At 43.4% G+C, this 18,640-nt stretch overlaps 1 protein-coding gene across 2 annotated transcripts in view; it reads right to left on the reverse strand.

The window, feature by feature from the left end:
• Positions 1-6,024: 6,024 nt before the first annotated feature.
• LOC138303516 (zinc finger protein 780A-like) overlaps positions 6,025-18,640 on the reverse strand; it is a 107,626-nt gene continuing 95,010 nt past the window's right edge. For both annotated transcript variants that reach the window (XM_069242702.1, XM_069242701.1), the window contains 3 exons: positions 15,959-16,048; positions 10,046-10,156; positions 6,025-7,024 (listed from right to left, as the gene is read on the reverse strand). In XM_069242702.1, the coding sequence (XP_069098803.1) occupies positions 6,525-7,024; positions 10,046-10,156; positions 15,959-16,048 (701 nt within the window). In that variant the 3' untranslated portion in view covers positions 6,025-6,524. The remainder of the gene's footprint in view (positions 7,025-10,045; positions 10,157-15,958; positions 16,049-18,640) is intronic.

The following is an 18,640-nucleotide window of genomic DNA, read 5'->3' on the forward strand; positions in this document are numbered from 1 at the left end:
GGGGAATGCTGTGGTCATGGTGTCAGAAGAGAAGATGAAACAAGTTAACTCTAAAAGACATTGTCCTTAGTAAAAGAGTGGAACAGTAGAATGAGGAGGCATAATTCTGTAGGGTGTCATATTCTACATCCTGACTTAAATGGACCTAATAGAGATTTTTTGGGCAGATAGTACACTCTGGTGCAGATATGTTCCATCCACTGTAATACAAACTTATTATAGTCAATACACTTTCAATGTGTCGGGCGGGAAAGAGCCCCTGTCTGCCAGCTCTAAAGAAGGCCCCATGTTTGGTGATGTGATCATTATGTTGGAAGGGAACAAAATTCTCAAGTAGTTTTGCAAGGAAGAGTAGACTTGTAACTAAACTTAAATTACCAGTTTTCTTGGGATCACCGTTTTTGAGAAGTGGGTGTTCCTGACCTATTTTGAAAGGATCAAGGACAGAAACTTGTTAAAGTGAAGCATTTTCTCCCCAGAGGGACATGAAAGTATCAAAGTTTTCATTATCCAAATGAGGAGGAATGAAATCGCCTGGTCAGTGCAAGGGTCTGGGCTCAATGACCGCCACCTTAGTCTTACTCGGTGTTTGTTTGAGTGAAGGTTCTGAGTTATTGTTTGCCATTGGCCACGTGTGTTTTTTTAGGGATAATCCCTAGAATCAGACGAAGTGTGTCAATCTCAATCCTGAGGGCAAGAATGCTAATGGAAAAATAAGTTGTGAATGGCTCACATTCTGGAGTTGTTTACCTTGTAGCATGGAGGTTGTGATGTTTGACAGTTTAGAAGACTGAATAGATGTTGGTCAATATTTGGTTCCTACAAACCTAGCCTGGGTGCATGCTTTCTTAGGTATCATGGCCCAAGTATCTCTCTCTGTATATTCACTTAGTCTCTTAACCCTTTTGAGTCTTGTCGGGGAGGCAGATGGGCAGGGGTTGATCAGGGACTGTGTCAAGAATCATGGTTATATTGCCATGACAAGGAGGGATCAACATTAACATGTTGTGAACATGTAAGGGATGTAATAATGGCAGAAAGAGATTTTGTATCAACATATTTGAGATATGTGATGGTTGTTAGTAGCCTGCTGGGTTGTGTGTTCTGCGAGAGATGTGTGTTGTGAGTTAGGAAGGGTGGGTGCTCCTTAGAGAGGTTCTAAGATTAGAGTGATATGCCAGTACAATGTGACCACACTAGTGATGGGGTGCTACTGAGAGCAGGTGTCATTCCTAATACCCTAGCCATTACCAACAATTAAACGATAGAGAATGCGGGTTGTCACATAGCTGTATCCATGTTAAAAAGCATATTACCAACCAGTAAAACTTTAGAGAGAATATCTGAAAAGGAAAAAAAAAACTTTTTTTCCAGGCTAAATAAATGATAACCTAAACTATGCAAGGGCATTCTAGCTTGGGAAAACATTTGGACGTTATGCACACATAAGAGCCTCCTCCTCTTCTTGAATTCCACAAGAAGCTGAAGACCCGGCTTTTCAATCAACCAACCCGCCATAGGCAGGGCTGGGCACGCGCCTGCCCCGCAGCAGGACACTCTCGCAGGTGATAGTTAGCTTTACAATACAAACATTACATAACATACAGGGTAAGCATCCAAAGAACTGTACTTCTGGTGCCCCTGTGGTGTTATTCATGTTTGATTAACTATCAGGGTTCTTTACTGTCTGGTAAGCATCATTTACACAACAACACTAAAATACAGGGAATGCATTTTGCAATTTCAGTTTGATAAAAAGCAAAAGAAAAACTTAATTGTGGTAAAACGATAACATTACATTATTGGTAAAAAACATTTTGGGAAACATTTTATTAACAGTGCTATACATTCCTGAGCATAGTACATCTTTTAACAATTGCTAAGTTAAGGAACGCTTCTCGTGAGATACCAAACTCTGTTTTTCAGAAGTTCTGGAAGCCTGGTTTGTTGTTGCCGTTCTTCCAGGACTCTGACATTTTAGGCTCTGCGCGTGAACACGCGCTTCCTCCCAAGTGATCCACCAGTAAACTGCCATGTGTATTTTGGTTGACTGTACTCAGCAGACCCTTTTCTCAGTGGGTCTACATGTTGGACAAAGTGTTGGTCTCTGAATGTCATGTAGAGATACAATTCCTGAAAGTGTCACATTCGTGTCCCATGTGATGGCGCTTGAGGACATACTTAGTTTCGAGGGTTTCATTGAGAGCGTCGAGCAACGTATTCTTAAGTGAGATATGAAATGACCCAACAGTATCTTTCTCTATGTTTAAAATCAATGATCAGAGTCATGGCTTGCTACAGGTGTTCACCTTGTGTCCGGGGCATTGTTGGCTGCCCTAAAGAGCAGGTCTCTTACTCAGGATGACAATATGCTGTGACGATAATCCCTATATAACTGGTAGGCTTCAGCAGGATTCAAGGATCTGGAACAGAGCGGAGCAGTCCAGGGTTTTGAAGATGCCCCACAAGATGTGAGGATCTGCAGCAGGATTAGAGGTTCCTGCGGTCTGTACAAACCACACCCAGGCCGTGGCCAGGCGCTTGGTGGTTCTCCTGTTAATAGGAAGTCTGTGCTTAAGTTCTGCTCTTTACCTGTGTTCCTGCCTCTCCAACCGAGCCGATCTTAAAGAGGATTGCAAGTTCATGTTCTCAGAAGCTTTCTGCTTGTGGCACACTGTGGAACTTCTTCTGTAGCAACACTTCAAAGGGATTTCCACGCAACCTTGGAACTCTTCTTAGAATTTCCTTACATCGTTGGAAGACTTCGACCTCCGCCAGCACTGTCTTCAGAGGCCTCAGGTTAGTGATTAGCTACAAAGAGTAAGACTTGTTTGATGGGACTGTAAAACTACTGTTGGATTCATGAACTGTCTCTTGCATCTCATCTCCGTACAGGGACTCTGCCTCGACTCTAAGTTGTGCTGTAACAGGCGTGTCTACGCAGAATTATTTACAGATCCTGAGCAAGCCTTTAATTCTGTCTTGTGCCTCAAGTTGTACAGCTTTAAGAACTGTGTACAGGACATTGGAACAGGACCAGTCTCACAAAAGATCCCTTGGATCTAGCATCATAAAGGTACTGTGACACTGGTTTAGGGTTCACTATAGTGCGCCTGCAGCTAGAGTGATTCCTGGGTATTCGTTCAGTTTCTGTAGAATGTTCTCATTCATGCGAAATCCGGGTAAAATAAAAAACCTGCGTGCAGCTGAAATTGATGTCGGAGCAGAAAATAACACTAGTCGTGTGTTTGGTTTAGCAGTAAAGTACAGCCTCCATTTTATGAGACAAGCTGCTGTGTGACTATAACTTGAGGATGTCTTGTGTGCCTGGCGACGGGGAAGGAGACCCGTGGGTTCCTGCAGCAACATTCAGATCTTCAAGCTAGTAGTAAGTTGAGACTGACATTTAGGGGTCGATCTAAAGAATATTAACCAGCAACGATATGTCGCATTTTCTGACCTGTTGTAGACACACAGTGGCGTATTACACAGGAACTTTGCCATATTACTGTTTTGCTAGAAACTTTCCAAAGCAGATTCTACAGGAGTGTTATAGCTTCGGCCTTTTTGATCTGCCCATTACAAAAAAAAATTTAATGTAGGAAAAGATCAGACTGAAAATGTTGCTGTAAACATACACAGATGGTAAAGAAAAGACATTCTTCTTGGGAGAATTTCACTCAATCCAGAATTTGATGTTGATAATATTTGAACTATTAGGACAGCTCTTGCTTTTTGTCTTGGGGGAGGCACTAACGTACTGTGTAAGGGCACCAGCTCATTTTAACTATAATGATAAAATGCTTTTCAGCATGTATGTTATGATGTAGGTAGTGGTGGGCAGCTTAAAGTGAGTGGTAGTCATTTTCCAGGAAATTGTTTCTAGTAAAGGGGTATTTGGCTGTGAGCCTTTGCCTTGATTTGCTGTACATTTTCGGTTTTATATGTTCACAAGGGCTCGCACCGACATTTTGGTGCATTTTACAGTTATTAACTGTTTAGTGATATGTAAAATATTGTTGTACTCTACCTCTTACATGATTAGGACAATTCCCTTAATTTAGTGATTAATGAGGACCAACACGGGTTCAGATTAAATCTTGAGAGTAAACATGTCAACACTTTTCAATGTCTCTTTCTGTTAAATGTATGCCTAGACAATTTTTAAGTAATCTATATATTTCATTTTGCTTACTCCTACATAATTCTAGGAGATATTTGTACTTATGGGACAAATATGGATATGATTTATGTTTTTAAAATAATGTTTACAATTTTAATTAACAGATGCAATAAGAATGTATAGAGAAGAAGCTACCTCTGGTGTGGTGGACATGTCGAGACGTGTCTGTGGATCACAGGATTAATACGGAGGTTGTGGTAAGGCACCTAAGTGAGCACAACCGTGCACATGAAATGCTCCACCAAACCAGTGTCCAGAGGCTCACACAGAGGGGGTGTGGATGGGGGGGGGTATCTTGTACCTATTGGTCTTTTCAACCTCACCTTCCTCCATACACATGGGAAGGTTACAGGAATACAAGATAGTAGGGAAGAGGTTGCTTGTAGTTCAGAGAAGACCCAACCACAGGTTCTGGTCCTTCAGTAAGACTTGACCAAAGACATCATCTCAGTGAGAGGTTCTCCCCAGGACATAACTTTAAAATAAATTGTGGGATGGCCCATTTATCGGCCTTACACGTAACCCGAGATCACATATAACAAGCAGCAAAGACCATCATCTCACAGAAAAGATGAAGCCACACCACTGTCTCTCTCTGCTGCAGGAGGATGGAAGTTGCCCCCTCCAGGAAACGGGAACAGAAGTTTAGAAGGTCATCCCTAACAGATTGGATAACCCAAGGCAGCTGCATCAACACCAAGATGCCCAGGAATTGTGCTTCAGTGTTGTTGAGCCCTACTGGTTTCAAAAGTTCGTCAGTTTACAGAGATGATCATGGCAATCATGTTGCCAGCACAAATCTTCACCCAACAGAAGGTAGATTGCATTCAGTGTGAGTAAGAGCACCATTGTTACCCACTGAATTACAACTTCCAGCAGCATCTGCATTTCCTGCAGCAGACCCATCACTCAGCGTTTTAGTGACTGTCACTGTTAGGGCAGGAGTAACCTTTGGAAGAACTTTGGGGTCTGATCTTAGAGCTGCGGGGGTGATCCTGTAAATTCGACTTGTTCGAGAAACAATAAAACCACAGGAACTTTCTAGAGCACCCAGACTGGACAGTGCCCCCACGCTGAGAGGCAGTGGGGTGCGGGTCAGCATTTCACTGTTTCTACCTTGCACTGGTCTATGTCTTGGACTTGAGCTGAAAGGTAGCACAGGAGGAGGTGCCAGAACTTCAATGAGCATAAATGGAGCGGGCACTTGCATTCCGGTTGCAGGTGCCTTAAAGAAAATGTCCTTAATTGGCCTCTTCCAAACATACCCAGTACCATTCAGCAGTGTCATATATCCCCAGGTGACAGTGGGCTTTCTTGAAAGTCATGAAGGAGGTAAGCAAGTGTTACCTTAACCTGCTGAAGCTCAGCTTCCATCGCTGAAAAAGTCCTTGGCTATTAAGACTGACATATATAGTACAAGCTTGAGTGATTCGTGGATTGGTATGACCTCAACGTCCGGTCCTGTTGGGCAGCAAGGTCTTCGAAAGCGATCTCTGCCGACTGATGGTAAGAGGCATCTCCAGCTGGGTCCTCTACAGGAGGTTGAGACCCTCTGTCCCAAAGGATTGTATCTGGAAGATAGGGTCGGCCACCTGTCCTACCGAACACACAGAGAAAATGGAACGTCTATTTAGAAAAAGTGAGTGTCTTGCGGGTGAGTCCAGCTCCCTGGCAGTGCAGAGAGGAGGACCTCTGAAAGGCGCTGCTGGGACTTGTTGACAATGGGGCCACAATGGGCTTAGACCTTCTTTGCAGGAAATAAACATTCACTGCGAATGATACACCTGTTTTCCGCATGTCAACTGGACTTCCTGTGGGTAAGAAGTAAGGGGAACCGAAAGTTTCAGTACAACTGATTAATACTTTATTTCTTGGTTTAGCATCTTAAGGGTGACTTTCTCTGTTCAATACAGGTTGGTTTCAGTAAGACAGGTGAATGCTCACTATGATACTCGATAGCACCAACGCCACTTACCCACAAGAGTACCCATGTTTTAAAAGAAGCGCTTTATGGGTTTACACAGTGGCACGAGCAGGCAGGCTTGGTAATTCACTTTCACAAGCCCTGGTAAACCATCATCTGACACTTTTCAATCTTTCATTCCACAACATAATTGCCCTCAACAATACCATGATCTTCGGTCGCTTCTAGAGGATGACAGCTTCATAACGTGGCCCCAAAATTTATATCATCACCACCACCACAAACGTGACGGATATCCCTTTCGCCAAACTCTAAATCAGGCTCCTAGTATTAGGTAATCAGTGTAATGACAACTTGGGTATGTTCTGGGATTCAGTTTTGCTCATCGTCCCTTACTCCATCTGGTGGTGAAATAGTTTAATCTTTGCAGTCTGACAGATTAATGAATGAATGGTAACACATATCTAGCGCACTGACGCTGCCACTCAACCTTGGGGCAGCTTTTGAATGGATTTTTTGGTGGGCTAGAAGGTGGTGTTTGAGGTGGAATCTCTTGTTGCATACACTACACTGATACGGCCTTTCACCCGTGTGCATCTTTTGGTGCCTAAGAAGAACCTCCTTTTGATTGAAACTTTTCCCACATAAAATGCACTGATATGGCCTCTCCCCCGTATGTATTCGTTCATGTCTAAGAAGATTTGACATTGCAAAGAATCTCTTTCCACACTCATTGCAGGTATATCTTCCTTCGGTGGCTTGTGTTTTCTGACGTCCAGTGTGACAGTTCTGGTTGGTTTGCTGCGCTTCAGGAGTTTCAGATTTGACCTTTTTTGTTGAAGACTCGCACACTGTTGGTAAATCTTTACACTGCAAAGCATCACCCAGGTTCCTCTTTCTGTTTTTAGTTCTGGTACCTGTTGGAATACAATTCAATGCATATCATTAGTTGTATATGAGTCAAATGATGGATTATAATATTTGCACACATTGCAGTGTATTGTAGCTGCACTTATATGAGACAGAAGTCGGTGTCCCCCCACCTTCTCATGGAGTATAATCTAGAGAAATGAGGAGGTCTGGGCACCTTACATTTCAATGCTCTACCATTCCTGGAACTGGCAGTTGTGGTACACAGTGAAATGTGAAGGAGGGGTATTTTATTCCTCTCTGCTTTTATAAGGACTCTGCCTTTCAGGTACAGGAGCGCCCGGTACCAGATGATGTGAACATTGCAAAGGACGTATCTGGTGAACTCTACTGCCTGATAATCTGCCGCTGGAACACGCTAAGGGCACGGCTAAAACCAATCACATGCATGATGAACGTTTCTGCTGCCTATGGAGGGATTCGTAAGACAGGCCAAGGGACACATCAGCATTGGCAGTGTTGTTTCCATGACACAGAGAGAGGCACATGGACAAAGCCTGCCGATTGGAGATAGGCTCTCCTTGGTGACTGTAGCGAGCTTTATTCTGCGGTGTACACGTCGCAGGTGATAGTGCGCTTTACAAATACACAGAACTTAACACTGACTGCACTGATTAAGATCTGATCCAGAACATACGCGTTCCAGTCATTCCTGCGAAGGGGCACTAGATGCTACAGGCTAGGTCTGCTTCATCTGTGACACGAAGAAGAAGAGGAACAAGGAACCATGGAGAGCCGCAGTAATGGAGGAGCAGGGACTGTTTAAAAAATAAAATAAAAAAGCGGGATTGGGAGAGGTGGGGAAAGCAACAGACAGAGACAAGCAAAATCCAGGCCTCAAAAAAAATGAAAATTGTTCCAGTCTGCTTCCTGTGGGTTGTGAAGCAACTGAGGCCAGATTTACTAAATGTTTTAGTGGTTGCAAACCCTGCAATTTGCTAAATTTGTGGGTTTATGACTGCCTACCAAACCCATTGTAGGAGTCAATAAAGTTTTATCGACTTCTAAAACAGGTTTGCAACCAGAATCTGTGTTGCAACGTGGAAGGGGACTTTGTGGAGAACCCTTAGGTACCTGATGTACCAATAGTTTGTGATAGTCACAAACTATTTATCAACTCCCAAGGAGGGGTGGAAACTCATTTGCAAAAGTTAAGGGGCCTGTTATGGAGCCCTTCTCTTTGTGAAATAAATGTTCCAGTGTATGCATCGGTCCTGGGAACCGTTGCCAGCTCTCAATGTCACAGTACGTTTCCTTTAGGAAAATCAGGCTGCTTTTAAAAATCTTTTATTTAAAAGCAATCATTGACATTGAGGCCTGTGATTGTGACCAACTGGACTGAGTGGCAATTTGTGACCTAATTAATGAATATAAAGTCGGACTGTGACACACTCCAATTCATTATTTAGTGAAGTGACCTACTGAACATAGGTCATATCACAAAGTAAGTTTCTGCTTCTAAAAGTTGTCTCAAATTGCTCCCATTCTCTAAGACCACAACAATAGGACATCTGGCCCAGAGGTTTTAATGAACATGCAAATCTAAAGGAATGGGAATAAAGGAAACACCTTGATAGCAGATCAATGTTTCATGGTAAATTATCAGTACACACAGAACTGTAAAAAAACACACACAATATGCTTTCTGTTCGCGTTCAGCTCATCGTGCAATTCAAAGGTTGTTCTTATGCATGTGTAGTCTTATTAGCGCTTACATAATAAGACAATGAGAACAGAGTTACGCAGTTTTTCTCATTTTCTATATGATCTGAGGTTGCAGTTGCTGTATGGTACTAAATGGTACAAGTCAATGTTCATTCCACACCAGAGTTCTGAACAAAGATCTGAGAGAGGGTGTAAGCTGACATGATAATCCCTGAAAGAGGCAGACAGAAGATATTCATGTGTACTGGAATATTTACAACAGTATCAACTATCAATAAAAGCTCTGGAACTTCTATGAATTTGATGGCAGAGAGAGCGGGGCCTTTCCTCTGCTATCTACCTGACATGGTATAATTAGTTTGGTATAAAAAGCCTTCCTTCGGCCACAACCAGAGCATGTTAAGTTCAGCACTACACACAGACAATGTTTCTTTGAGGCTTATATTTGTGATGTCACTGACTCTTTTAAGGAGATGTATGTTGTACAACTGGCTATAATTTGTTTTTATATATTAAAAATTGTATTTGCATCTGTTATTGTCCCTTATGAGGATGATGCAATGGGGTGAACAGCGATAAATCTTGTTCAGCAAAGAAAGCCATTCCTTCCTAAATATGTCAAACATTTCCAGGCTTCCAAAGTTCTAACATTCAAAGCCCCTCCATCAAAACAAAAGTATTCATCTAGGTCACATAGGCTCACCCTGTCAGTGTGGCCCTGGACAACTGACGAAGGGTGAAGGAAACATGCCCCATGCATTGATTCCCGCTTCTAAAATATCCTCAAAAGGGCTGTGAACAGCAACCATCATTAGAGACCCTCATTATTATCTCTCTCTATTTCTCTGCATAGTTACTGGTAGAGCCAACAGAGGAAGGGGTAATATCTAGAACACAACGGTGACGGATATCCGGTCTGCCGAAATCTAAATCCCAATATATCGTATGGGATTTAGATTTCGGAGGACAGGATATCTATCACCGTTGTGACGGAATAACCTGTCCGCTGAGTTCTAAATCAAGCCCTACGTTTCTATCGCAGCAGACTCCTCTAGCTCCACAACTTCATGTGTATCATGATAAAGTTGTCTGCTGGGCCCTGTGCTGTCCCCGTAACTCTGTTAACTTAATGTAACCTTCAATATGGCCCAACGACAGAACACCTTCATGACTTCCAAGGGGTACACAACCCTGTCAGATACAAAGCCAGACAGGTAGTTACAGCTAAGTGGAGCAAAGGAGAGGTTGATGGGCAACAAAGCAAAACCTAAATAAACAAGATGAAAACACTTCCCAGAACACTGTCCCGGCTGCTCGTGATACTGAGCGGGGGGATTTCTCACCTGTTGAGCTGTTAAAGACTTCTGTTCTTTGATAGCCCTGCATGGCGATGGGATAGGTCTCTCCATCTTCATTAATACCGAGTGATGCAGCTGGCGCAGTCACTTCCGTCCCTTTTAGGAAAGTGTATTTTTAAGTTTGTGAAAAAGCCTTCACAGGAAAGTAAACTATAACCAAGCACAGACCGTAAAACATTCCCTCTCATGATATGTACCTTACACTTTTCTACAAGAATAGATAATGTGCAAGCCATGCTAGCTGACAACGGTGGATAATAAATACACTGTTCCAAGATAGTGGACACCAGTCTTGGAGCAGTAAATTAAAAAATGTGTGAAACTGAATTAAAGAAAAAAGAGCAGTCTGGTAAGAATTGAACCTGTTAGAACACAGGAGAGGGGGAACAACACCAGAATGAGTGGGGGGGGGACTCAATGTCAGCTCAAGGAGGAAAAGGGAGCAAGAGAAACAGAGGAACAGTGGCAGTTTTAAAAGATAAGATGAAAAAAGGCAGATTGGGAGTACTGGGAAAAGCAACAGACAAGAGGTGGGACGGGAGCAACACAGGAGGTGAGGGGGTGGGAAGCAGAGTGGGAAGCAGCACACAAGGCAGAGAGCAAGAAAACATAAGTATTCCCATGGAATACTGAAAAAGAGTGGAAAAAGTAGGTCCCTAATTGTAAGCAGATAGATAAAAGCCATCCAATCAAAACGATGCTAAAGAAGCTATGCTCCAGGGGAGGGCAAACACATGAAGAGGAAGGAAAACCAACCAATAAGGAGCAACCAAATGAGATTGACAAGAAAGCCAACCAATGGTAAGCAATGGGCTGACCCAAAGCCCACTGTAAATACTGGTGCTGTGCCCCATAGGTCTTCAACAACAGGTTTAGGCATATTGTTATCTCCAAAAGTGACAAATGGTTGCTTTGTCTTTCTGCTTGTCTTTGTACTTTCAATGTGGTACATTATAGTGCCATGCGTTCAGCGTGTCTAACACTCTCTTTGCTTGATTTTTGGGTTTTGGAAAAAACTTGGTATTTGTATTGATTGATTTATGTGGAAGTGTGATTCTATTTTGGGTAAGAATTGTGTATGTGTCCTCATGAGAATTCTGTCTTTGTGAATCTGTAAGTACGGTTCTTGAACATGAGTGTTTGTATTTCACTCACCCTGCGAAGAGATGATATGGCCACCACGAATGCTGTCTTTAGTGTGAGCATCTTTAGTGTGGCTTTGTGTAAAGAACCGTTTTAGTACTGGAGTTGTGAAGAAGCTTTTTCCTATGTGACCTCTTTTGTAATTGTATTATCTGTTTGGACCAATACTGTCTCCCGCCGAAGCTTTTCCTGAAAGGAATTTAAGGTTCGGAACACTGTCTGTAGTTCCAGGATATTGATATGTTGTATGGCCTCCTGTTCCTTCCAGACTCCTCATACTTTGAGTGTGTCCATGTGCACTCCCCAGCCCATACGAGAGGCATCTATTGTAATGGTCACTGCTGGAGTTGGTTGTGTAAATGTCCTTTCTTGTGTTAACTGTGAATTGTTCCACCACGCCATTTCCTGCTGTAGTTTCTGTGTGACAATCGCTGAGTCCTATCAACTCCCTGTGGCTTGTGACTTTGGTTCAGTAGCCATTCCTGAATTGGTCTCATGTGTAACTTTGCAAACCAAAATCAAAGGGATGCATGAAGCCATCGTCCTTAACACTTTCCCACAGTCCTCACCATCAGAGCTTGCCCTTTCTGGTGAAGGCAAGTTTCCAGCAACAGTGACCACATTCTCCTTTGCTGGAGTATACGTTCCCTTGGATTTAATTGATCATTTCTCCCAGAAACATTCCTCCTTGTTCTGGTGTTGCTGATGACCTCTGCGTTTATAGAGAAACGCAACATGAATAGTGTCCTCAGTACCTGCTGGGCTGCTCTTTGCACTTGGGGGAGTCTGCTCTTACTAACCAGTCATCCAGGTGCGGACAGACATGTACTCCTTGTCTTCTTAGGTGAGCTGCTACTGCCGCCAGGCACTTTGTGGAGACCTTTGATGCTAATTTCAACCCGAATGCCAGCTCTGTGAACTGGTGGAAAATCTTGTTCACCACAAACCTCAGGAACTTCTTGTGTTTTGCATTCATTGGGATGTGCACATAGGCATCTTTTATATCTATAGTTGCCTTGTAATCCCCTTTTTGCAATTGTGGAATGACTTCCTGCAAGGTTGTCATTTTGAATATTTGTGTCTTTATAAACTAGTTTATGAATCTGAGATCTAGAATTGGTTGTGATGATCCATCTACCTTTGGTATTAAGAAATATGTAGAGTAATTCCCTTTCTTAACCTCTGGTCTGGACACCTTTTCTATTGCTCTTTTTTCCAGCAATTCCTCTACCTCCTTATTTGGCCCTCTTGCAATAGGTATCCTTTCCCATTCTATGTAATATCCAAATTCGTTGACGTTTAAAATCCATTTGTCTGACGTTATCTTACCCCACTTCTGAAGGATGTTTTTTTTTCTGCTTCCCAATGGTGTTGTAAGTGAGAGGCTGTTTGTCTTTGGGAAGTCACTAGTTGGCAGGGGTTGTGCCTCCCCTGTGAGGTTGTCCTCTTCCATGTGCTCTTCACCAAAAGGACTGCCATCCTTGCTGCAGATTCTGCCAGTGCTGCTGGGGAGCAGAACATTGGCTACTTCCCTGAAAGGCCTGGTGTGATGTGCCCATTTGGAAGCTGCCTCTCCCAGTAGGTCTGCGTTTTGGCGTTGCCCCTCGTCGTATATTTCCTCTGAACTGCAACACCTCCATGGACTTCGCAGTCTCATTATCTTTCTTGAGCTGGTTCAGGGTGGCTCAGGCGTGCGGTCTACAGTACACCAGGACAACTGTTCTCCACTGAACTGAATATTCAAGATGTTTGCCTGTACTTCTGCCTTGAAACCTGATATTCTTAGACATGAATTACGGCATAGTGTGATCCCCGTCATCATTTGCCGGGTAGCTGTGTTTGCTTTATCCAATGTTGATCTCAGGCATGTAGTGCCAATATTTAAGCCCTCTTCTGCCAGGTGTGCAGCTCTCTTTCTGTATTGTTGTGGCAGATGTTTCATCAGCTCAGTCATCTCCCCCCAGTGTTGGTAGGCATGTCTACTGAGTAGGGCAAGGGCATTTGAATTGGTGACGTGCCATTGATTGGCTGTGCGGCGTTCAATTTTTCTGCCCACAAGGTCCATCCTCTTGCTCTTCTTATCAGGAAGTGGGCCATATGTTCAGGAGATGTTGACCCTTTTCGTGCCGTAGAAGCGATAATGGAATCAGCCGGTACTGTATCTTTGATGTACGCTGGGCCCTTTGATGAATATTTGTACTTCTTCTCTGCCCTAGGAGTCCCTGTTCGACATGTGATGGGTTCCTTAAATGCCTCTCTTCCTTAGTCCAAGACACTAGGCAGCATCAGAAGGAATTGGTTCCTGGCTTGGGATAACAATAACATTTTCAGCAGGAAACAAGACTGTGGTTTTTCCTCCCCCAGCTGTCCTCCATATTTATTAGCTGCCTTTTTTATGACCTGGTTGTGAATGCTAATGTCATCTGGAGGCAAAGACCTCGAAGGATAACAATCTACTCCCTCCTCTGGAGAGCCTGTCTCCAGCTCCTGCCCCTGAGCCTTGGTGTACTCTGACTCTTGAAACAAGCCTAGTCCCTCTTGCTCCTCTTCTTTCTCATAGAAGAGCTTCTCTTCATCTTCCTGTGGTTCAGGCGTAAAAGAAGGTTCAATTTCTTTGAAGTCCTTTTCGCCCCAGGCTTTCAGCACCAAAGTTTTCGGAGGAAATCAAAGTTCCTTCAATGTTGAGTCAGAGTCCTCCTTCTGAAGCAACGCAGCCATTTTGGCCTTGAGGTATTTCCTCTTTCTCTCCATCTCTGCCGAGCATTCCTCTGCGTTGAGGATCGCCACTGAGTTCCTCTTCGATGTCGAAGATTCATTCAATGACGTATTGGTCGTCGAGCTTCTTTGCTCCTCGCGTGACCTCTCTTTCTTTGATGTCGGAGCATCTGTTCCTATCCATCTTTCGACAAGTGTGTTTTTTTCTGGAGACTTTCCATCTGTAGGTGTCTCTTTCAAGGGAGCCAAGGGGATCTTTGTCTCGGGCCTGCCTTTGGTTGGCGAATGTTTCAACAACGAGACTCTCTTTGACCACTTGAAGTCTGTTTTATGAGTCTCAGGTAATTTTATTGGGGCAGATGCATCTTTTACCTGTGGTCTCTTCTCTTTCTTGGTCGTCTAGGCTTCTACTTCGATGATTTTCTGGTCGTCATCAGATGCTCCTCCCTCGGCACCTTCTGCGATGTGTTCCTCCTCGTTGCTCGACAGACCCTGGTCTCTTAGTGATAGGGTTGGTTTCTGTCCCTGCATGGTGTAGTGTGCCTGTCTATGCTTCTCCCTCACCTTCTGCATCTTCGACTTGAACCTGGCACAGGTGTTCAAGTCATTGCTTCGTTGATCGATCGGCAGGCAGAGGTTGCGGACTGGGTGATGGTAATTCTGCAAGAATTTGTGGTGACAGTTCAGGCACAACTGCAACAGAGTTTTCTCTATTACGCAGAACAGGGAGCCCCCTGTCCAGGCATTCTTGAAACCACTGAGGAAACCTTCTCCCTTACTCTTAGTCTGCTCTGGTATCTCCTTCTAGATGTTCTTCTCTGGGTTTCATCCAATCTCTCTGTGATCTTCTCTCTAACCTCTCACAAACTTGTTGGTGAGCCTTCAGCAAAGCATCCAGACACAACAACTGAAAAAAAGAATCTGAAGATGGCGACCAAAGTTGGGAGCTTCCACGGGAGGGCGTAGAACATCACAGGAAGCACCAAATGGGGGATCTGTTGACGGCCAACAAAAAATAGAAGGACTAGAAAAGTAGGAGAATTCCGGACCAACCACTAGATGGTGGAATAATGCTAAAACATGTGAATCTAGAAAATATTCATGCTGGAAAAGGAATATTGTGGTAGCCAATGAACTGGTAGTAGAAACATTGTGGTTCCTGACTGACCAGAATTACTCTCAATAAATTACAATTTAGGATCTGTTGTCAAAAGCCCCCAACACCTAAAAATAGTCAAATTCCACAAGAAGTCTTTCTTTCACCCTCTTTAAATATCCTAAGAAACCCTTGTCAGCACTTTGCATTCTCCATACAGCCAGTGCCTCGTGCATTGTCCTGTAGTGACCTCGCCTGGTGCCGGCCAAGCCTTGTCTGACAGATTTCTCCATTGTGTCATCACTAGCCCCTGCACTCCAAGCAGCATCTCCATGTCTTGAATGTTGAGTCTTAAATTTGAGGTGGGAGGGGAATACTTTACACCATTATTCCTTGTTAAGCACACTGTACTCTTAGGGGGTACCCAGTATAGTAACAAAGGCCTCTGCAGCTCCCACAGTACAGGGGGAGCGAGCTTCAGGTGGTCCCCTCATTTCAACACCCTGGCCTGAAAGCTCCCGAGTGACTCTGGAGGGGGGCCCCTCCAAGTTCTTTGCAGGGGAGCCCCTCAAGTTTTGTTACCTCAATATGAGTACCACATCCTCTGCCTCCTCCTGCTCCTCAAATAAAAACCACAGAGAACAAAAATGGATTAAAAAAGATAAAAGATGAGGAGATAAATACAAACCCTAAAACAAGCACCAATGAAAGAAAAAAGCAAAAACAATTATTGTTATAAAAGCTTACTTTAACTTAAAAAAAATCATAATAAAATAATGTTTCCCTCCTAAAAAAACACAGCAACATAAGCTTTCAATCGCTACAAGCAACCAACACTCTTTTGCCAACAAACAAAACTCAAGGATGTACCAATAATAACTTTTGGAACATTTGAGAATTTATGTGAGCTGAGAATCTCCTCTTACCCATTGCTTGTTTCTTACCTGAGCTGAGGCACATGGCGCTTGCTTCTTTCTCTGTGCATTGATATTCACTCAAATGCCCATCACCTTCAATGCTGTGAAATAAAAACCCTGTTTTGAAAGATAAATATTAGTATTGCATAAAATATATTTTGCTGCCAAGTACCATGACTTCAAATTCGATGTGGCACCGAGCTGCGACACAGGTAGAAATAGAAGAATAGTGTTAAAAGATTCATAAACATTTGGTGCTCTCTCTAAAAGTCACGTCTGTATCGGAGTGAGACGTTTGGACTCTGAGACAGGATACAGGCTGCCTCGCATGAAGAATGGATGCAGAGTGGGACATCATGACCAGCTGGTTCTGCAAGCAGCACTACTTGGAACTTCACCACACTCAGGGGGTACTGCGTGAAGAGGTGCAGAGCTGGTAATACAGGTCATACTTACTACGTGGTAAAGGCATGCATACCGGGCACAGTATTGTTCCCACTGGACATGTAGTGTCGCCAAGCCCTGTGCCTCGTGCCCACTGGATATCTAGTGTACACAGGTACCGGGCTCAGGATGAAGGACATCCGTGTACTGGAAAACTGTGCTAACAGACATGGTTTTCTACCAAGATCACCTACTCACCAATGTTATTGAAAACCTTAGAAATGCCCTGAAAGACCCTAACATGGAGGGACTTTATGGGATGATGCAAAAACTAAAAACACCAAATGCACATCATCAGTGATGGCATCCATGAAGTCTTGAGAGGTGACGGGGGAGGTAAGGTTGGTGATTATAAATTGTTTTCCATTCCATAAATCAAGGTAATGACTTTTAGGCCTGATTTAGAAGTTGGCGGACGGGTACTCTGTCACAACGGTGACGGATATCCCGCCTTCTAAAATCTAAATACCATAGGACATAAAGGGATTTAGATTTCAGTGGATGGATATCCATCACTGTTGTGACTGAGCAACCCGTCTGCAGAGTTCTAAATCAGACCCATAATTTCTATAACGATAAACTATTTAATATCTAAACAAGAGAAATACAACCTGAAGTGCCAATAAAATGCAAACATTACGTACATTCCGCCAAACATTGCAAAGAGCAGTTGTTAAAATGTTAACGCACACTACACCCACTTCCTACAGACAAAATATTTTCATAAAACGATTTAATATGGTAAAGCATGTAGGGCCAAATGTATGAAAGTTCAATTTTGCATTTCCTAAATAGCGAATCCTAAGAAATCGCTATTCGGGAAATGCTAAATTCAATGTAAGAAAATTCCGATCTCCTAATAGCGATTCCTAGAGAGTCGCAATTGCTATTAGGAAATTAGGGCCAGATGTAGGAAAAAGGGAAATTGCGACTCGCACTTTGCGAGTCCGTGCGACTCGCAAATTGCAACTCGCAATGTGCTATGCAGAAAGGTGTCTCAGACACCGTCTGCGACTCGCTATGGGGTCGCAAAGACCCACCTCATTAATATTAATGAGGTGGGTCGCAGTTTGCGACCCCATTGCGAGTCAGGGCACTCACGGGGATGGTGGCCTGCTGGAGACAGCAGACCACCATGTCCGTGACTGCTTATTAATAAAGCTGTTTTTTTTTCTATCTGTAGCCCGTGTTCCTTAAAGGAAAACGAGCTGCACTTAGAGAAAAAAAAAGAAACCTTTTGTTTCAGTATTTTTCAGAGCAGGCAATTGTTTTTGTGATCATTCACAAAGGGGAAGGGGTCCCATGGGGACCCCTTCCCGTTAGGGAATGAGTTACCATCCACTTCAAGTGGATGGTAACTGCGAGTTCATTTGCGACCGCTTTCGCTGTCGCAAATTAACTTGCATAGTGTTGCGAGTCGCAAATAGGAAGGGAACACCCCTTCCTATTTGCGAGTCGGAAATGCAATTTGCGAGTCGGATCCGACTCGCAAAATGCATTTCTGCATCGCGGAGAGGCTTTTGCGCCTCACAAACGGCGTTTTTTGCCGTTTGCGAGTCGCAAAACCCTTCCAACATCTGGCCCTTAGTATTTAGCAAATGCTACACCATCCTACATATGGGCCTTTAGGTACGAATGGTTTTGCATTTCCAAATTTGTGATTTCCTAGTAGGCAATCGCAAATTAGCAAATGGAACACTAAAAGGGCTTGTGGCCCTACGGCGCACCTTTATGCACCCCAAAAAACGTGGTGCATATGTAAAGTGCACAAGTACTCTAGTGGCATGTGTGCTACATGGCACTTTAAAATGGATTTTGGGTGCATTTTTAAAATTGCACATGGTTATCATCAACTTGGAGTCAAAGGTAATAGAATTTCCTAAATGCCCATTTCGCATTTAGGAAATGCTGGGTACATATGGTTACTAAATCGCAAATAGGAAATCCCTATTTGCGATTTCCTATTTTGGTATTCACAAATTGCGATTTTTACAGGGCAGAAATCGCAATTTGCGACTGCGTTTCTGCTTTGCTAAATGAGCCCATTTAGCATCTCCTAACAGCCCGAAATAGCGATTCGGTCCATTAAGAAATACTAAATGGCTTGATACATCGGGCCCTTAGTGTATGCTACATTTTTTGTATATCTGAGTTCTCAACTCACTGCTTACAGTAAACATTCTCTAGTTTGAACGTAAACACGTTTTTCATGACATACTCAAGGAAACTTAATCATATACGAATGAAAAACTTATGTCTGATTCT

Source organism: Pleurodeles waltl, chromosome 7 (assembly GCF_031143425.1).
Source record: "Pleurodeles waltl isolate 20211129_DDA chromosome 7, aPleWal1.hap1.20221129, whole genome shotgun sequence".
Taxonomy (NCBI): domain Eukaryota; kingdom Metazoa; phylum Chordata; class Amphibia; order Caudata; family Salamandridae; genus Pleurodeles; species Pleurodeles waltl.